The sequence below is a fragment of the Globicephala melas genome, chromosome 8 (genome assembly GCF_963455315.2).
Source record: "Globicephala melas chromosome 8, mGloMel1.2, whole genome shotgun sequence".
Classification (NCBI taxonomy): Eukaryota; Metazoa; Chordata; class Mammalia; order Artiodactyla; family Delphinidae; genus Globicephala; species Globicephala melas.
In genome coordinates, this window is record NC_083321.1 from 95,622,578 (window position 1) to 95,644,782 (window position 22,205).

Genomic DNA, 22,205 nt, shown 5'->3' on the forward strand with positions numbered 1-22,205 from the left:
GATGCATAGCTGGCAAGTTGCCCATGTGGCAAGTAGATGTTAACTAAATTCTCAACCAAGCTTTGAGATTTGGAGACACGGATTCTGTAGGGTTGGGAATTTTTTCATAACCAGTTTTTATTGGCTTATCTCTGCCTAAAACGAATAAAGGGTATGAATACCTTTCTAGATAAATATTTTGTAGCTATACCAGATATACTTTTCTGATTCTCACTCATGTGAAAACTTTTAGTTAACTGTAAAAAACTATACAAAGGGAAGATAATGTTTTCTTGTAAGGTAGTAGTCTAGAGGTTGAGAGTAGGGACTCTAGTTAGACTATGAGGGTTTCAGTCAGAAGTCCTCCATCTACTAGTTATATAGCTTGTATAAGTTACTTAATTTCTTTGAATTTCACAGTTTCCTACTATAAAAAGAAGCTAAAAATAATATTTCTCTCTTTGAATTTTTGTTAGAATAAAATTAACTAATATATACGTATAAAATACTTCATGCAGAGACTGGCATATGGTAAGTACTGAAGTACGTTTTAGCTAATATAATCATGATTTTAACTGTTAATGATTACTCTTATCCTGGGTAATGGAGGACGTATATTTGGAGCAATCTGCCTAGCATAGTTTTTAACTACCAAGTGTAACCTGAAGGTATTGAGTGTTCCTCAGCTAATAACCATTCTTCCCAAATGAGTATTTTTCAGGGAATCTAACCTCAAGAAATATGGACCAGCTTACTGTGTTATTCTTCTTTTTTTAATTAATTAATTTATTTATGGCTGCGTTGGGTCTTCATTGCTGCGTGTGCACTTTCTCTAGTTGTGGCAGGAGGGGGCTACTCTTCATTGCAGTGTGTGGGCTTCTCATTGCGGTGGCTTCTCTTGTTGTGTAGCACGAGCTCTAGGTGTGCGGACTTCAGTAGTTGTGAAGTCAGTAGTTGTGACTCGCAGGCTCTAGAGCGCAGGCTCAGTAGTTGTGGCACACAGGCTTAGTTGTTCCATGGCATGTGGAATCTTCCTGGACCAGAGATTGAACCCGTGTCCCCTGCGTTGGCAGGCAGATTCTTAACCACTGCGCCACCAGGGAAGTCCTACTGTGTTGTTCTTTACCTCTCTAATTTATGCTTATTTCCAGCCAGTTTATCTCTTCTTTAAAATACAAGTTCAGCAGAACGATTTTTCTCATAAGAATTCAGAAACCTTTGTTCTGATGATGAGCCCATTTAAATTTGGGTTTGAGCACTGATAGAAAACTAAGCTGGATTCCCTTAATGGGGAATCTGTCCATTCACCCTCCCAGGGTAGAATTTTTCTCAGGAACTAAATAGCTTTATCTAGCAGGGTCTTCCTGCCATTAGCAGTGGAACAGTACAAAGGCCACATTGAGCATAGCTGCTGGGGAAACCTTTTTCCTTCTCTGGCCTGTAAATGCCATTCTGTCTCTGTGAAAAGCCCTGACATCAGCTCTTGGAAAAATCCAAATACTTGTGTTAGAACAGGGCTGAAGCACTTGCCTGGGCAGAGACTAAATGGCTGAACTATGGTTCTAAGTTTACCAGATGGCTCTCAGTCATGTTATGCTTAAAAAAAAAATTGAGGGGCTTCCCTGGTTGTGCAGTGGTTAAGAATCCACCTGCCAATGCAGGGGACACGGGTTCGAGCCCTGGCCCAGGAAGATCCCACATGCCGCGGAGCAGCTAAGCCCGTGAGTCACAACTACTGAGCCTGTGCTCTACGGCCCATGAGCCACAACTACTGAGCCCGCGTGCCACAGCTACTGAAGCCCATGTGCCTAAGAGCCCGTGCTCCGCAACGTGAGAAGCCACTTCAATGAGAAGCCTGCACACCGCAACGATGAGTATCCCCCCTTGTTGTAACTAGAGATAGCCTGCGCACAACAATGAAGACCCAACACAGCCAAAAATAAATAAATAAAATAAATTTAAAAAATTGAGTCTATGAGTTTCAGGTGTTATCTAGAGAAATTAGGATAGAAAGGACAATCTAACAGCTACCCCCCCTTTCTTTGCTAGTTTCCTCATTTTATTCTTTTTCCTAACTTCAAGATAATGTGGAATTCATGCTTGGTGGGGACAGAATATATCAACATTATAAACTTTATATAGTATTCTCCACCTATTAGGTGCCTCATAAGTATTTGATTTTGGGGGCAAAATACACTGTTACTGTAAACATAGACTGAACTAAACTTTCTTAGTGTTCAAATCTATGGAATATGAAAGTTCATTCATCAGAGGGCTCCTTTAAAACATAAATCAGTTCATGATTTAAAAACCTACAGTGGTGTTCCATTGTACTTTGAATAAAATCAAAATTTGTTGACATGGCTCATATTCTTACATTATCTGGTTCCTGTCAAAAGATCTGTTGATCTTGTCTTAGTACTTCTCTCTTGGTCTTTATGCTCAAGCCACAGTGGACTTTGTATTTCTTGAAAACAGTAAGCTTCTTCTCCCTTGTGACCTTTGTACTGGCTGTTCCCTTTGCCTGTAAACCTCTGGCTCCAGATCGTCTCACGGCTGGCTCCTTTACCTCATTTATGTCTCAGCTCAAATGCTTTAGAGGTCTTTTTTTGAATAAACTAAATTAACTCATTTAATCACAGTTACATGTCTTTTATTTTTCTCATAGCACTTACCACTATCTGAAATTATTTGGTACAGTTATTTGTTTGGTCTGTTGTCTTCTTGTAGAGTGTAAGCTTCTTGAGAGCAGAGGCCTTATCTGTTCACCGATGAACCTCTAGTGTCTAGAACTGCTTTGGCACAGATTGCTGTTCCTGTAACTCAGTATGCATTTGGCTGCCTGTAACAGGAACTAAGTCAAACTGACTTAAGCAGTAAAGACATTTACTGGCTCACATAAAGAGTCTAGAGGGAGGGTTGAGGGATTTTTGACTTAGTGGCTTAACTGTGTCAGTGGCCCAGGTTCTTTCCATTTTTCCACTTTTGCCATCATTGTCAGCTTCATCTTAAACTAACCTTTAAGATTGGATGCTAACTAGCAAGTTAGGGCTACTCGCTTCCTCATTCACATCCAGTGGGAGAGGAAAAGAAGTTTCATGTGGTTCTCTCTTAAGAGTAAGAAAATACTTTCACAGATGTGTCTGGTAAACTTTGTTTCTATTCTCCAATCGCTTTCTGAATCAATCGCTTACCCGAGAATGGAATTACATTAGGCCAAAAAGTTCCATCTCTTTTTGCTGCAAATGGAGTCATCTTTCTCTGAGTCAGCTGGGCTCTGAGGAAAGTAGTAGTAAAATTATGGTTTCTGGATTGGGAATCACTTATATCCTCTGTAATTCTAAATAAAATTTTTTTTTAATGAATGAATTCATTTAGTAAACCTGTATTGAATTGTCAGATATATGCTCAGCACTCTACTAGTTAATTGGAATACAAAATCAGATAGAACATGGTTTTCACTTTCAGATAATTTAAGGTTTAGTGAGAGAGTCAAACAAGTTAACAGAATATTAAAATTGTTTTAAAAATGAACATGATGGGGCTTCCCTGGTGGCGCAGTGGTTGAGAGTCCGCCTGCCGATGCAGGGGACACGGGTTTGTGCCCCGGTCTGGGAAGATTCCACATGCCGCGGAGCGGCTGGGCCCGTGAGCCATGGCCGCTGAGCCTGCACATGTGGAGCCTGTGCTTCGCAGCAGGAGAGGCCACAACAGTGAGAGGCCTGTGTACCGCAAAAACACACACACACACACAAAACAAAAAAATCAACATGATGCACCACGATGACTATAGTTAACACTGCTGTATAACTTGCAGGAAAGTTCTTAAGAGAATGAATTCTAAGAATTCTTATCACAAGGAGAAATTTTTTTTTCCTTTTTTCTTCTTTCCTTTTTATTGTATCTTTAAGAGATGTTTGTTAGCTAAACCTATTGTGGTAATCATTTCACAATATGTGTAAATTAAGCCTTCATGCTGTACACCTTAAACTTATCCAGTGCTGTGTGTCAATTATTTCTCAATAAAACTGGAAAAAATCAATTAATTGATTTAAATAATTGAATCCAAGAGAAAGTGGAAAAAAGTGAAAAGGGGAAACAAAGAACAGATGAGACAAATGAAAAGCAAATACCAATCATGATAGACTTAAACCTATCCATATCAGTAATCACATTAAAGGTAAATGGCCCAAACACCTCAATTAAAAGGCAGAGATTATCAGATTGGATAAAACAGCAAAGCCCAACTATATGGTGCCTACAAGAAACACATCTTAAAAATAAATACACACAATTTAAAAGTAAAAGGATAGAAAAAGATATGCTATGCCAACACTAATCAAAGTAAAGTTAACATGACTGCATTAATATCAGATAAAGTAGATTTCAGAGCAAAAATATTATGAGGGATAAAGAAGGTCATTTCATAATGATAAAGGGGTCAATAAAGGAGAAGAAAACATAGCAGTTGTAAACTTTTATGCATCTATTAACAGAGCTTTAAAACTCATGAAACAAAAACTGATGTAACCACAACAGACAAATGTACAATCATTAACAGTGATTTCAGTATCCCTCCATAATTGAAAGAAGTAGACTGAAAGTCAGCAAGGATACAGAATACTTAACACTATTGACCAATTTGATCTAATTGTGTTTATAGAACACTCTAGCCAACAACATAATGCACTTTTTTTTTTTTGGCAAGTGCACTGTGGAACATTTACTAAGATAGATCATATTCTGGGCCACAGAATAAATTTGAATAAATTAAAAAGATTTAAGTCATACAAAGTATGTTCTCTGACCACAATGGAATTAGGTTAGAAATCAATAAAAGAAAGATTTCTGGAAAGCCCCCAAATATTTGGAAATTAAACAGCAGAATTTTGAATAACCCATGTCTCAAAGAAGAAATCAAAAGGGAAATGGGAAATTATTTTGTGCTGAATTAAAATGAAAACATAAAATATCAGAATTTGTGGAATGCCACTAAAGCATTACTTAGAAAGTTATAGCATTAAATACCTATTAGAAAAGAGGAAAGGTCTAAAGTCAGTGACATCAACTTCTGTTTTAAGAAACTAGAAAAATAAGAGGAAATTTAAACCAAATTAAGCAGAAGAAAGAAAAAAAGATCAGAGTAGGAGTCAATGAAGTAGAAACAGTAGAGAAAGACAGTGAAAGCAAAAGCTAATTCTTTTGAGAATATCGGTAAAGTTGTTAAATCTCTAGTCAGGCTGATCAGGAATAAAGACGAAAAGACAAACATTACCAATTGCAGGAATCAGAGAGGTGATATCACTACAGATTCTATAAATATTAAAAAGATTATAAGGGAATATTATGAATAGCATGCCAGTAAATTTAACAATTTAAGTGAATTATGGTTTGGAATTTTATAAATCCCAACAATATTAATATATAATACATAAGTATATATACCTATGTATTATATAATATATAAATAGCATATAAAATACATATATATGAACATATAAAAGACATGTATATGTGTGTGTGTGTGTATGTATATATATATATATACACATATACATAGATGGGAGCTAGATTTCTCACTGTCAGATTGCGAAATTAAGCAAAGAGGGAAGGTGAATGAACCTGTAGTACTGGATTAGAATCAGAGACATCAGTATGAACTCATGTTTAGTTTAATAAATATGCAGATGGATAGATACTATACATGAGTTAGTATACACACATGAACTTCTTAGCTTTGTTTGCTGAGAGGGCCAAGAAGTGTTGACACCCCAGTAGCAGCAAGTACACTCAGCACCCAGATCTTGGTTTCTAAATACCATTGTCCAATAAAATGACTCCTTAGAGAAATGGTTGATTCTAGGGCTGGAGTAGGGAAGATATAAGATGAGCCTAAAGCACTTTGTAGTGCCAGAAACAGGAAGTGCTCAAAAAATAAAACAGTGGGGGCATGTCAAAGGGATACAGGTGAAGGAAATCTCAATGGCTGAAGCTGAAATCATTTGAGCGAGAAAATAATGTAGTATTGGATTAGAACTCAAAGTATAAAATAAGTATACATGAGTTCATGCTGATAGAAATTATTGCATAAATAAGAGGAGAAGACACAAATTTTCCTTATGGGAAGAATTCCAAGTAGCATATGTAAATTCTGCCTCCTCCAGGAGATGGAGCTTAATCTTCCCAACCCCTAGTATGGACTAGATTTAGTGACTTGCTTCTAAAGAGTAGAGTATGGAAAGGGGAAAAAAGGAACTTTACAGGGAGAAGTCTGGCAAATGCTAGCTTAACCAAATGATCAAGGTTAACATTGCTAGTGATGTCACGTTGATATTGTGCATCCTTTGATATGTGATAAGAAAGGCATTTCACCTCTGTGGTATTCCAGAAATAGGCCCACATATATATTTACAACTGATTTTCAGCGAAAGTGTAAAGGCAATTCAGTAGAGAAAGGATGGTCTTTTCAACAAATGATGCTGGAACAATGGGATATCCATATGCAAAGAAATAAATTTCTATCCATACTCATGCCCTATACAAAAATTATTGCAAAATATGTCATAGACCTGAAAGTAAAATTGAAAATCATTAAGCTTTTAGAAGAAAATGTAGGAGAAAAGTCTTTGTGACTTTGTGTTAGGCAGAGGTTTCTTAGATATGACACCAGAAGTGTGTGCAAAAGACTGTTTCCAAATGAGATCACATTCACAAGTACCAGAGATTAGAACTTCAACATATGTTTTTGGAGGACACAATTCAATGCATAACAAGTGTAGTGGTTCCCAGTTTAGGGATTGCTTCTATGTTTAATGCAGGGGAACTGAGAATTTCTCTATATACTAAGGGCAATTCCCATACTGTGTAAGTAAAGCATCTTCCATATCTTTGCTTACTTTTCTTTCAAATGCAATGATGGTGTTGTAATTAATAAATACAAGTTCATTTGAAAATATTATGAGTTTGTTGTAGCTTTTTGGCGTTTATTCAATTTGTGGATAATATACCTCTAACTGCTATTATGTGGATCTCTGCTTTGTCTGTTTTTACTTTTAACAGCAATAGTCTCTTTCACCTATTTTGTGCCGAACTTTGACACTCAGACACCAAAATAATGTTACTTTGTCTTACAAAGTCTGTTCCTAAAACAGCTCCTTCAGCTTCTTGCTTCTGTGTGTTTCCTTAAGGGATAGAAATGAGTTCATGGGATTGAGCTAGGAGGATTGAGATGAGACACTGCTGTGTCTTCCCTTTTCTGTTTACCTGGTACACACAGAAACTCCTCTTTACTTCTAGCCAAACTCCCATGTGGATTCCTTACTGTAGATAAATTCATCTTAAGGAAGAAATCAAGAGGGAGTGCATAACTTGAATTACAATGATATTTTGTTACAACATTGCTTATTATACTAAAAAGTGGATGTAGCCTACGTATTTACAAATGGGAATTGGTTAAATTAATTAAGTAGCTATATCACAAAGCACTTTGCAGGTATCAAGAATTATCTAGAGCCCTGTTTTTTTAAATCTTTATCTCATTTGTAAGTTCAATATATAAAATAAATAAAAGCTAAGCAGCTCTGATGTATGGGGAACCTAGAGTCTTCATCTACCCAATTTTGTCCTCTGAGGGACCTCTTTCGAACCTCTAGGGTTTTATGCAGCACAATTTAAAACCAGTGCTGTAGTGAAAAATGTAATGATGTAAAATTATGTTGATATTAAGTTTAAAAAATTACCAAAACAATATGTCCATTATGCTTTAAGTTTTATAAAAAGAACTTTTATACACTGTGTTTATACTATATACAAATACAGTAATCTATATCTTGAGAAAAGATGGGGGAAATATTCATTAAAATGCTAGGTGTTGAGATTATAGCTGATTTTTGGTTTCTGTTTTGTCTTTTTAATTTTTAAATTGTGTACATGTATTTCTTTGGGAATAAAAGATATTCTTTCATATTAAAAAGTAGAGAACCATTGCTTAATAGGAAACTTTACATTTTGGGAAAGATAACAGTCTCATTCCTCAATCCCTTGAGAGAGAGGAATTATCTTGAAAATGTTATAAAAATGATATTAGTAGCATAGGTTTATTTAGAAATTATTAATATCAGTAGTCTTATGTGTTAAGCATGTTAAGATAAGTCACATTTTTAGCATCTAAGGGAGAAAATGGAACTGAATGTCAGTGAATTCAGAATGAACTGAACTTTGTAAAGCAATGATTCTCAATTCTGGGATGATGTAAGAAGAATGTCAAAATAATTAAAACACCCTTTCTCTCCGCCTTTCCAGATGAAGTGCTCTGGTGAGCCATTGTTACTGATAAGAGTATACCTCAACTCTAGTTCCTTGGTTTTAGATCAAGAAAAACTTCTGTAGAAGAAAGGGTGAGATGGCATGCATATCACTAATTTTCTCACCTTTGCTCCACAAAATCAGAGGTTTTTTTTTTTTTCTTTGCGGTAGTTTGAAAGTTTGGGGTATTCAGGTTTGGCAGCAGAAAGTGTGGTTTTATGGTAAACTAAGTGGACAGTTAAGAGGAATTGAGGAATTGTTAATATTTGATGGCAGAACCAAAGTGTTTATGAAGAGAAATGTCTCTAGTTTAAAACCAAAATTTTCATCAGATCATTCATTGTATACATAGACAGTAAAAGTATTTTCAATGAAAAATAATCTCCTCAGAAGAAAATAAAACACTTTTATGGATGTGGAAGGTGTGTTATATAGAAAACTTAATTGTAATGATATTGGCTCTGATCAGTTTTTTTAGTAGTCTTATCTTTACCTATATTTTATATCCGTATAGCCTCTAAATTTTCATTATTTATAGAAATATTTCACCAACTAAGGAATATGACTTAAATATAAGGATATGTAATCAAAATACTTACCCATAAAGCATTTCTTATATAATTTATACAAATCGTAAGTAGAAAACATAGAATATGCTCAATCCTTATTCCCTTAGAGTTCTTCCTGGAAAGTGTATGAGGTTTTTATCTCCTCAAAAGAAATAGACATATGTTGGTTTAGTTCAAGGAAATTGTGAACATTTTTAGAGTATGTGGGAACTAAGTTTATACTTTTCTCATTCCCTATATTTTCTTGTGATTTTGGGGGCAATCCTTGCCATTTAACTTGGGTTAAGTATAGCTATGGCAGTGATTAGCCTTCCTGTATTCAAGGAATGAGTGCACACCAAGTACCAACACCTGAAGGTAAGCAGAGATCAAGAATAATCTTTTGTGATTTGGGAGTTAGTGTAGTTTTGGTTATTTTTCCTTCTCCCAAGATTTTAGAAATAAAAGAGTCCTATCCTGTAATTGTGTTGACACTTGATAAGAAATGTTTAGGCGCACTTAAGATAAATCCATTATAATTTGTTTTCTTGTTTAATTGATATTCCTTGCTACAGAATTCTTTTTTTTTTTTTTTTTGGTACGCGGCCCTCTCGCTGTTGTGGCCTCTCCCGTTGCGGAGCACAGGCTCTGGACGCGCAGGCTCAGCGGCCATGGCTCACAGGCCTAGCCGGCCCGTGGCATGTGGGATCTTCCCGGACCGGGGCACGAACCCATCTCCCCTGCATCGGCAGGCGGACTCTCAACCACTGCGCCACCAGGGAAGCCCCAGAATTCTATTTTTTAACTGATACATAATAATTTAAATTTTGAGTAGAATTTTTTTATATAATAGAAAATAAAATATTATTTGACATATTTTATATTATAATTTTATATTTTATGAAATTGTCAAGCTCTGATTAATGCTGAAGCTTGTCTCAGTGGTACCTCAATGCAAAAGGTGAAAAGCTAATAACTAAGACTTTCTACTTCTTCAGAAGCACAATTGTATCTTTCTGCAAATTTGCAGAAAGCAGCTTGTCCTAACAAATTTTGCACATTGTCACTTCAGTTTACAAAATATGAACATTTAATATTAATATATGTTATGTAAAATCTTGTTGGGAAACATGTCTATCCCAGATTGAGACCTTTTATTCTCTCTCTCATTTTTATTTTCACAAACATACCCTGAAATAGGGAATTGTGAAACAAGATTAAGATTTAAATCCTTATCTAATGAAAATCATACGTTGTCCCTGATTTATAAGTCATGAGATTATTCCGTAGAGTCCAGTTTCTTGCTGATATTTGTTTAATAATGGATTTGATGGCTTGAATGGTATTTAATGAGATGAGGATACTTAAGTAGTTTGAGGGTCTCAGACTTTTTCAAGTTTCTTTTTTTTTTACTCTTTTTTCTTTTGGAGTGAATAATTTGAAGTCTAAAAAGACACTAAGTTAATGGTGATACTCATGATCTCAAAGGAAATTTATTTAGAAATCTTACAGGAAATACTCACAAAAATGATAATGTTCCAGATTGTCAATAAAAAGGTGAAAGTTTAATAAGCTGTTATTTTTATTGTGAATTACTTTTTCCAGTTCAGAAACAACCAATATGCAGTTTATAATAGCTCTGGCAGAGGGAATTAAAATAATTTAGAATTTACTATTTGATTTGTCAAAGTATGTCCAAGAAGTAAGAGACATTTACTTAGGGTCTGTCTTGTGTTTAAGTTCTTCAGTAAAAGTGGCAGTATACTAAGCTATGTTTTAAAAGTTAATTTGAGACCTTACATTACATTCTAGTGAATCATTTTTGGATTTTACACAGAACTGAGCTCCTTGTTCCTTGTCATTCTGTGGTTTGTATTGCAAGGTCCACAAGTTTAAAACTAATAACACCATGAAGAATTCTCCATGAGTCATCCTGTCAGCTGTAGCTTCTGCTTTAGAGCCTGTCTGATATAACTAATTAATGTTTTATTGCCAGCTCTGCTAAACTTTTCATGCTTTGGATCTATATGCTAATAAAAAAGTACAATGGTAGATAATGTTCAGACTCTTTTTTTGGCTAGTTCCAAATTTTTTAGTTCTTTTAGTGACTCTAAGCTAGACCAGTTATAAATTATAGGTGGCATAAGAATTTATGACTGGTGTGGTTTTTTTTTGGTGGGGGGGAGGGAAGTGGTAGTGGTCATTTACTACTTTTGGTTCTATGAATCTTGCTGTCCAGAGATCTAAAGATTGAATTAACAGTTCAGCTGAAGTCAGTACCATGGTCTGAATCCCTATACTTACGGGCGCTGTGTATTGTAGACAAATGTTCTTTTAGCTGTTATGTTTGTTATTTTGTGAAAAATGATATAATACTTGAGCTAGCTGGTTCATATTCATATTAGAGTAATTTCAAAATTAAGTGCTATACTTCAGGTTATTTAAATTATTTAATAGAAATATATAAATGAAAAACTCGATTTACATCTGGGACACAGAATGCCTTAATCATTCTTGATATTTTAAAGGAGATGAGGAAATAATGGACTTTTTTGCTAAGTGGCCGGTATGGTCAACATAATTTCACTATGTTTAAATAAAAATCACTGACCTTACTTGCCAGGAAAATTAAAAGTTTTGGTCGTAACCCGATATTTTTTCTTACCCTGTAGCATCTGGGAAGTTTGTTAACTTGAGTATTGCCCTTAATTTTATGTAATATGACTTGGCAAGTTAAGTTTATAGTTTCATCACTGGCTTTGAATTATGCATTTCTGTGGATTTTACTGAGCTAAAAAACGATTGGAATATTGTTAGTCTTTATTTTTATTTTCTATTGAATTTGAAGTCATGCAGCTAAAGTTCAGATTTTATTTTTGTTCTCCGTAATAGGTAATAATAATTAAGTGGTTACTATGTGCTAGGCAGTGCTTTTCATTTAATCCTTCTCATTTTCTGATTTAATCCTCAAAACAGACTTGTGAGGTAGGTCTAGTATTGTCACTGTTTTACAGATAGGTTAAGCAACTTGCCCACGTTCAAGTACCTTCTCATTGTGAAACTAGAATATGAACCTATTTATATTTTTTCTGAGGAGTCCCTGAACCTAAGGCCCTGAGATCACTTGTAATTTTCATCGACTATAACAATATTGGAATAGTCTGTTTTTTTCACTATTGTTTATTATCACTTTATGAGGGGTTGAGCCTTAGAATTATCTTAATTGTTATCTGTTTTGCAGAGTTCTTTGTCTAGTAACTCTCCTCGCTGGAGTGATTTTTTTCCCCCTGCATTTTAATATCACTAAAATCAGGATGTATCTTACAGTGGAATTTTTGAGAATTCTAAATTTAGTAGCTAACATTGTTTGTTAATAAAAGCTTGACCACTATCCAATGTAGGTAAGATTTCCTTAACTTCCTCCCCTTCATTTCAGTTATCCATTATTAAGAACCATCTAACTCCCAAATTCCTAATCATAACTAAACCCAAGGGAGAAAAATCTAATATCTTGGAGGAGGCAGAGAGTAGGAATTAAGGTTTGATTGTGATATCCCTATTTCTGCTTTCAGAACACTTCTCACTGGAGTAGTATCAAAAGGCTAGCTCTTCTCACCAAAATCAATAAAAGGAAAATACGATTTCTAGTAGGCTATTTATTATAAGCAAATATGTGATGACACAAAACTTTGGCTGTTCTTTGCAATATTTTAGATCCAGAAGAAATTCTGTTTAACGATCTTAAAAGTTTTAAGTTTTAAAATCTTAAAAACAATTATAACATTGTGTATGTGTATGTATATTGTAGAATAGTTAAACCTGTCTGGGACTTCCCTGGTGGCACAGTGGTTAAGAATCCGCCTGCTAGTGCAGGGGCATGGGTTTGAGCCCTGGTCTGGGAAGATCCCACATGCCGCGGAGCAACTAAGCCCATGCAACACAACTACTGAGTCTGCGCTCTACAGCCCGCGAGCCACAGCTACTGAGCCCACATGCCACAACTACTGAAGCCTGCGTGCCTAGAGCCTGTGCTCCACAACAAGAGAAGCCACTGCAATGAGAAGTCCGCACACCGCAACGAAGAGTAGTCCCCGCTTGCTGCAACTAGTGAAAGCCTGCGTGCAGCAAAGAAGACCCAACACAGCCAAAAATAAATAAAACTAAATAAATAAGTTTATTAAAAAAACCCCAAAAAACAAAAACCTGGCTAAAAAATGGAAGTTTTACTCCAGTATATATTAATTATAGGTTAGGGTTATTTAATTACCAAATCACATTTCCCTCTATAATAACATATTGGGAGGAGTGGGAAAATAAAAAATTGGGGGAGGCCTCTGTATATTGCTACCTAGTGATTTAATGCTAGAGCTCAGAACTAACAAGGAAAAGGCATCGTGAGTCAAGTGAGTGAAAGTATTGTGACATTTAAGGCCCTTGGTTAGGATTTTTGGCATACGAGTATGCTTAGTATAGGTAATCAAAAATAGGGGCATCTAGTCACCTTATCCCAATGGCTCAAATTCCTGATAACCCTTTTCTTTACATATTATGGTTCTTCATATTGGCAGTTTGACTTTGTTTTATAACTAGCAGAATACATATACACATATATAAATATGCATGAAACATGTTCATTGTTGACTAAATGTCCATGTCATCAATATGATACTTTCAAAAGCCAGACACGTTTGGTTAATTAGGCATATCCAACATGTCAGCATTCAGATACAGCTGTTGTACTTAAATATCTAACCAAAGGAGATTTTCACAATTTTATGATTGGACTATACAATGGACAGGGACTTGAAAATGGGATTTTGTACAACAGAATTGTTTCATCAGCCTTGTGTTGGGTTACTCTGTTGCTTAGAACATGACCATTTCTTAGCCTTTAGACCTACCTTTCTGTAGCATTTGATAGTATTACCTCTTCTTTATTGGTTCCTAGGGCAACCCTTTCTCCATTCTGATTTATCTTCTTAATCTCCTTCTTTGGCTCTCACATCCTTTCTCAGTTGTTCAGAAGCTAGGTTTTTTTCCCCCAGGATTTGATCCTTGGTGTTTTCTCTTTACCTGCTGTTTTAAATTTCAATGGCCATCAGTGGGTTGGTGACTCAAATCTACAACTCTAGCCCCAAGTTTTTCTTTGGAGTTCTAGCTTTCTATTTCCAGCTATCTGATTACATCTTCATCTCAATATCCAGCAGATGGTAGGGATTTTACAAAACCATGGGATTCTCTTGGTGATTTTCTTAGCTGGAGCAGAGGGAAGATGAAATAGCCAGGAGGGCCCTTGACTTTGTTGCTTGCATACATGCAACTGCACATACATATTTGTTTGTTTTACTACATACTTTAAAGTGGAATTTGGTGACTAGAGAAAAAGTATTGTGATGTACATAAAGCTTTTCTTGAGAAAAGTTCTTTGTACTTTCTGAATATAGTAAGTCGATTATGATAAGCAAGTTATACTGTAGGGCGGTCCTTCTTCTTTATCTTTTCATTCCATTTTTGTCCTCTTTCCCTTCCTTTCCATTCCCTTGTAAGAGAAAATAACTCAGGAAACTGGTTTACAGTCAGTAGTCTGGGAACTTCCAGATTTCTTTACCAGAATCTCTCTGGATGATGCAGTTTCTGACGCAAGCAGCATTGTTTTTGGGTAGGAGCTTTTATAATGGCTGTCAGGCCAAGTGGCTAAGGTTGCTAACTGCAGGTATTGTCCTTTGCAGAAATTCAGCTGGGAATTCTTTTCTGCCAACTTTTATGTTCATCTTTAAATTTAAATCCCATTCCCTCCCACCTCCCCCAACAAGTAAGGATGGACTACTTAGGAACTCTTATTTCTGAAGGTTTGGTTATCTTTTGTAATCAGTATATTCTCTAGAGCAGTGTCCTCTCTTTTATCCCAGAACCCCCTTTCCTTATTATCCCTAACTTGGTCGTAGAGTTAATATGCTATCGCTTATTAGGGAAGTTTTTAGATTCTCTTTTTCTTTGAATCAATTTTTACTTATATAGGAGGTAAAGGGATTTATAATTAAAGTTATATTTAGACTAAGGTTTTTTTTTTTTAAACTAAACTACCTCCATGCCAAATAAAATAGTCAGGTATCGTTTTATGTTTATTTCTTACTACTGTTACTAGTAGCCTTAAAAAAATTTACTGATATTCTTAATAAGCCCTGTTCTTATCACCTAAATAATTTTTACATAAAATGTTATAGGTTGAGATAATTCTAAAAAGGACAGAAATGAGAAGAGGCATGGGAGGATGTTTGAGAACACTCTTTTAGACTTAGGTTAGCATTTATGTATAGCATCAAACTCTTATCAAGAAGCCTCCAGTAATATTTCCTTTAAAAAAGACAACCAGGAGAAAAGGCTGTAGTTCTTTTAGCTTACAAACTGAAAAAACATTTAAAGTACCTTTGTTTTCTACTTTTGGAATATATTTTTAATAACTGATAGTACCCCAGTGGTAATTTTTTCTAGATTTCTGGTATTACCTAAACATAAATAATTGAGAAGAATGATTTAATCATGATCAAAGGTTAGACACAGACCAACCAATAGGGCAGTAATAAGTATCCAGATATTTTGAATGGGGAAAGGTGAAGAAGGAACTTTTGCTAGGAAAACTAAATATAATATTTTAATGGTAAAATATTTCTCTTTGCTTAAGTTTTTTTAATCTGTAAAATGGAAATAATATCTTCGTAGTTATTTTTTTAGGATTAAAAAATATTACAAGTGAACAGTTTAGAATAGTGCTTAGCATCTACTAAGCTCTCAATAAATGTAGCTATTGCTATTATTATTTGAATTTTAAAAAGAGAACCCATACTCAGGGACAGCTGATGGTAAATACACCTGCAATTTAAGATTTAACAAAGTAGTTAAGATGTTAAAAAATGGTATCCAACTCCACCTGTTTGTTGAATCTTGCTTTGGGAAAGTTAGTATAAGATTTAAATCCCTTATTCTGGTTTTGTAGAATGAATAAGCTTAATAACAATCTTGCAAGTGAAATAACTACATCTATTCTTTTTGTTTTTTCTTTGTTTCAGGTTTCCCCTCAAAAAACCTATAAGGTAAGTTGTTCAGTTGCACTTCATATGTTTAGGTTAAATTTTACTTAGAAGTGTTCCTTCAAAATTATGGTACATTTTTGTGGTTTTAGAAAATGTGGATTTAAGTAGTTTAAAGTTTCAAAATGTTTTACAAATTTAAAATATAACAGGTGTTGCATATTTTTTCTGGAAGACAGCATTATTTTGATAACATTTCCAATGTTTTTAATATAAGCATTTTAAAAGTTTGTTCAAATTGATACTTAAGATCACTCCCTATGAAGAGATTTAATTTAAAAATCTATTGTGACTGTTTTCAGTTGTGAGTAGCTTGGGGAGTGTAAATGGATTGCCAGTTTTTGATGTGTTTTATCACTTGGGTAACTGTAACTGCCTTTTTAGTTAATGAACTTTGACAAACTGGATCAGTCTTAATTACTCTAAGACAGTAAAGGAAAAAATCCAAAATGTCCAAATATGTCTGTGCCTGTATCTCCATATTTATTCATTTCCTGAGATTAAATGCCTCTTCCTCAGTACTCGTTCTTCAGCATCTTTTTTCTCTTTCATCTTAATTGTTGTATGTATTATTTAAAATGTAGGTAGTATGTCATTCCTAATTATTACAGTACTTTTATCATTTCTAGTGATGGCATAGTCCAGGATACCAATGCTAATCTTGGCATTTCAAGTAATTAGAAGTGTATGTATTATAGTAGTGGTCTTGTTTGCTGCCCAGCCATTATCTGATCAAGTATAATTGGGTAGGTCATAGGAAAAATAATAATTCTTATGCCATCTGGGCCTTGGAAAGACTTCTATGGCAAGAATTATAGGCAGGCTTTAAGAGAGCCTTGCCCTAGAGAACAAATGTATGGACACCAAGGGGAGAGAGCAGGGGCGGGGCGGGGTGGGGGGGTGGGATGAACTGGGAGATTGGGATTGACATGTATACAGTAATATGTATAAAATAGATAACTAAAAAGAACCTGCTGTATAGCACAGGGAACCCCACTTCACTGTACAGTAGAAACTAACACAACATTGTAAAACAACTATACCCCAATTTTTTTAAAAAAAAGCCTTGCCTAAGATTTTTCTTTTTTAAAACTGTTCTCATCCATGCTGTATTTACACAGTGTTTTTGAACATGGCCATAATATACATAGGGTTGGGGAATATGTTTAATTACTTTTAGGTACTGTTCTCTTATCTGTTAAATGGAAATAATAGTGATTAACCTGTGAAAACCACTAAAAGGTTTTAAGCAGTTATTTCTCAGAATAAAATAGACTTTATTACTAAATACCACTCATTATTTTTAAGCACTTTTTATAACCAGGTAAATAGACTCTGTATTAAACATAGTATAGACTGAATTTTAAAACTTCTTGAAAAATATAAATTAGAGAGTTTTATGAGACTGTGTAAGGTAAACTGATTTCTTGGTTTCTCTTTGTAAGACACACTTGGGATTTTTAAATTAAGTTTTTATTCCAGTTATTTCCTTATAGTAAAATATTTAATTGCTTTTATTTAATTTAGGCATGGAAGTATTTTGAACCGAGAGTCACCAACAGATAAGAAGCAGAAAGTTGAGCGCAGTACATCACATGATTTTGACCCCACAGGTAAAGCGCTTTGTTCTGCCAAAGAATATTGAGAGTAGTGAAGTTTCCAGTAATAACACTTTAAGCTGCATGACCACCTGAAACACTCAGCAGTAGCTGTTTGATCTGTTTAAGACTCTCCTTCCTCTTCAATTACATAATATAAAACCTTTGCACTCAGGAGGAATACAAGCATTTTTAACTTTCAACACTATGGATTCCACTATGGAAGCATCGTTATAGACTCTATTATATTTTAAAATAATGATGATAATAGAAATGGTTATTGTATCATAATTGGAGATTTTGGTCAGACCAAGAACTTGGGTAAATCCTAGGTATGAACAGTAGTATGTTTATAAAATCAAGGCTGTAATCAAGGCTTGATAACAACTACATATTCTGTAGTCATCTAAAAATTCAGGTGTGATCATGGTAAATTGGAGTATTAGATAAAATAATTTAAAATTGATGATCATCTCATTTTAGAATAAGCAAATGAATAGAAATCCCTTTTTCTTCAAAGAGTATTCTAAACTCAGACAGCTGTCTTTCAACCTCAGTAGTGTTGATCTTTCCTAGAGTTTTCATGCTGGTAGACTTTTGACTGTTTATATTCTTAATTTTGTATCTGTAGGGTGAACCCCTCTTGTAATGTATAGGCCTTTGCTTTCCCCTTGTAAACCCACTCAGTATTTAATTTATAAAAATTGCTTGATAATTTTGCTTTTGTCATTTGAAACTTATTCTTTGTTCATATACTCTTTTATTACTTGTATGTTCCTATGACAAAAGATGAAGTAAGTAAATGCTAAGGTCTCAGATACATAAATATATCTATTTTTAAGTATTTTCACTTAGAAGTAAAATTTTTAATTTTTAATGGAGTATTTTTTGTGTCTAATTAAGGTTGTTTATACTTTTAGTATAGACTGCTAGTTTATTTTGAAAAATATAAATATTATCTAGGAAGGGAAGAATGGGAGGTGAATAGCTACTAAGTTACCTGCATCTTGGGTGGTAGGTGAAAAATCCCAATCATCAATGTAGGAGGCTTTGGTGGTGGAAGTATGTAATATGTAAGTTCTTGCATCTCCATTAAGAAAAATCCTTTATTTCTGACACGTAATTTTGATGTCATAGGGCTCAGAGGCTTTCATTTATATGATTAGTTACTGTCTTGATAATTAGTGTCCCATGTTTCTGCCCTGTGCTCATGGAAGCATTATAGTCTTGTTAGATTGACTTAACTCTGTATTGGTCATCTGTGATGTGCCTATCTCCAAAGACAGATTAGCAAAGTGGTATTCAGTGCCTCATAATGAGATTATTACAGCTTTTAGTGCTTTTGTCATCTCTACAATTGTCAGATGATATATTTTGTAGACTTTTCATGTATTGTTTTGTTACATATTTTTATTGCACTGTCTTTTCTTTGATAAATCTAAAGTATGTCATTACCTGTGCTGTTCGTGACTATTCTAAGGGCTATCACCTGTGATGTTCATACTTTGTGTTTGCACGATTTAACTTGATCATGATTCATTCTTTTTTCCCCCATGAATTTTTCCCCTTACATTGGTCTCCATATTTTCTATATCTCTCTCCTTTTCTCCCGCTCCTGTGCAGATAGCTCCTCCAAGAAGACAAAGTCTAGTTCAGAGGAGAGTAGATCCGAGATATATGGTAAGCTAATGTAGCCCGAGATATATGGTAAGCTAATGTAGCCAATTCAGCCTTGCACCTTGGAGCTTGCTTCATGCTGTTTCTTTTCTTTCTTTCTTTTTTTTTTTTTAACTGCAGTCTCTTTTGTGTCTGCTCTGCATGGCATGATCTATTGCAGGGAAAGGGAGCCTGGGGTTTTAATGTGGCTGTGATGTGGAAGCTTAAGGTTGCTAGAAACTAACATTGTAGAGTAAGAATAGGCACATTACCCATCTTCTCTTTCGTCTTGTTTATGTTAGGAAAGTGATTATCTCTAATATGTTTGGGTCAAGTTTCTCCAAATAACATGGATGAGCTTTGAATTCTTGGCATTTTCTTCCCATGTCCCGTTTGCAGAGTTTGGATCATGTAGAATTTCATCAGTGCTACCAGTCTTTTTCTCTAAGTATAGTACTGGTATAGTTTGATGTGTTAGCAGTTCTTTGGAATTTTAATTTTATTTTTAATTGTTTATTTTTAATTGCCTCATCATCTGGAAATGCTGTTCTTGTGTAATTTATCTACAACAGCAAAAATAGCCTAAGCATTTTATTTTTGTAGCATGAAGAATGTCTCTGCCTTTCATAAGTTTCCCTAAAGCTTATTCTGAATGGGAAAATTTCAGAATGACACCTTTAAAAAATAATCTTCGCAAAGAGCAGCTTTAACCTGAATGGTCAAGTTTTGCAACAGATGATTAAAACACTAATATTTCCAGGCTATGTCCTGTCTTCCAAAGATAATATAAACCATGTTTGTGAATTTCAGACATATTTTTCCTTTTCCTTCTGCATAGTTTTACCTGTCCTCTTTTCTTGATTTGGCATCTAATTAGTGTTTTGAGAAAAGTGGATAAGAGAAGCACTGCCTGGAACCTAGACTTTTTTTTTTTTTTTTTTTTTGCGGTACGCGGGCCTCTCACTGTTGTGGCCTCTCCCGTTGCGGAGCACAGGCTCCGGACGCGCAGGCTCAGTGGCCATGGCTCACGGGCCCAGCCACTCCGCGGCATGTAGGATCTTCCCGGACCGGAGCACGAACCCGTGTCCCCCTCATCGGCAGGTGGACTCTCAACCACTGCACCACCAGGGAAGCCCTAGACTTTTAAAATAATCTCTGAAAGACCAGTAAGTTTTTTTTTTTTAAAAAGAAGAATCCAAATTTGGCCTCAAAGGAAAACCAGGTCTTCTCCAATAGAGGCTGAAAGTCTTATCAAGTGGAAGTTTCCTTGGGTGTAGCTGTTTCCTAGCTTGATATACACATGAAAGGAAAAAATACATGAAAATGCCCCCTTTCTCTTTTAAGACACTTTATAATTTATATCTCCTGACACTTGAACACATAATGTCAGATACTATTTAGTATTATGAGGCCTGTGTTTGATTATAAATCAGTTAATGCTTTTGTGTTAGATACATACATATAGTTCTTTGCTTGGGTTTATGTGACCAGTACTTTTTCTGTGTAGTTAAACCTTTTACAGTAGTTCAACAGGCAAGTGTGCCATGCCCTATAGCATGTCAAGTTCATGCTTTTTCTTCCTTCCAAAGTATTTGGCTCCTCATAAGTTCTTGAGACCGTGTCTTTCTGTTCTATATAAAGAACTTCCTATGGTTTATTCTCTTCTTAGGAATGTGAACACTATCTTTATAGCACCATTCTTTTCCAGCAACCTTTGCAATGTTGTAATTTCATCTCCCCCACCATTTTCCTAGATCTGTGGTATGTATGCAAAAGCTTGCTGTTTGCTTTGGATGAGACTAACCATTTAGGAATCCATGACTAGAAATAGTATACTAAGATTTTTCTTACCAGAGATGGGAATATTAACACTAGTTCAGACATGCCATTGGCTTGGTAGTAATAGAAACATTTTAAGTGGTAATGGGGAAGTAAGGTGTGGCTTCTCTGTGTTTGTTTCTTGAGAACCCTTGAAATACCTTTTTTGGAAGGAACTGAGCCATGAGTTCTCAAAAGAACTTTTGAGAGGGATGAGTTGATCAGAACAGAGTTAGCATGCTAAATTAAATCTCTTTGACATTACAAATATTTTATCACCTGTGTGAATAGACTTCTTCAGACTGTGTGCAGTTAGCGTGGGTGAAAAGGAATCTCTAGAGAGTTATGGAAAGCTTGGAAATACTGGAATATGACTGAGTAGAATCATAGCAACTGGTGACATTGCTTTAGTGTAGGGTCTCTTAACAAGCCCACTTTTAACTTCTAAGATTATACATTGTCTTCTCTTGGGGTAAAATTGTTAGCTGGGTACTTCACACAAATACTAGTCATTCACTTACAAATTATTTATTTAAACTTTCCTAGCCATTTTTAGAGCCATTTTGTGAGATAGATTTACTTTGCTCATTTTAAGAGGAAACCAAATGTTTGTTTTGTATCCACTTCTTTGTTAAGTTTCTGCCCAGCGCAGTAGGTCAATATTTGTTCCTTTTCCCCTTATTTTCCCCTCTGAACCTTTTGGAGTCTGTTGACCATGTACAGGTATATTTTCTGATCTGCAATTTTAATGATGCTTAATTTTCTATTTTCCTTACTAATATCGTAATAGAGAAATTTTGTGGGGGTTTGAGGAATATGAGAGATTTAACAGGGCAATTTTGAGTTAGTCTACAGCTTCTGTCTTGGTGTCCTGAAGAGATTACAGCTGATGATATTATGTACAAGAAAATAAACCATGTCTTTTTGAAACTGTCTTAGTCTATTTCAAAAAGACTTCTGTAACAAAATACCAGAGGGGCTTCTATAACAAAATACCAGAGACTTGGCTTAAACAACAGAACTTTATTTTCTCACAGTTTTGGAGACTAGAAATATGCAGTCAGGCTGCCAGCATTGGTCAGGTTCTGGTGAGAGCTCTTCTCTGGGTTTAAAGACGGCCACCTTCTTGCTTTGTGCTCACATGGTCTTTTCCTTGGTGCAAGCATGTGTAGAGAGGGAAACAGAACAAACTGTTTGGTATCTTATAAGGATAC

At 35.1% G+C, this 22,205-nt stretch overlaps 1 protein-coding gene across 4 annotated transcripts in view; it reads left to right on the forward strand.

Annotated features, from left to right (window-relative positions):
* ARHGEF12 (Rho guanine nucleotide exchange factor 12) overlaps positions 1-22,205 on the forward strand; it is a 144,397-nt gene that overhangs the window by 46,985 nt on the left and 75,207 nt on the right. For 2 of the 4 annotated variants that reach the window (XM_030839448.3, XM_060304195.1), the window contains exons 2-3: positions 15,899-15,922; positions 17,447-17,532. In XM_030839448.3, the coding sequence (XP_030695308.2) occupies positions 15,899-15,922; positions 17,447-17,532 (110 nt within the window). Of the gene's footprint in view, positions 1-15,898; positions 15,923-17,446; positions 17,533-19,140; positions 19,198-19,218; positions 19,225-22,205 lie in introns of those variants that run through there. The other 2 variants (XM_030839438.3, XM_060304196.1) reach the window with 2 other exon arrangements.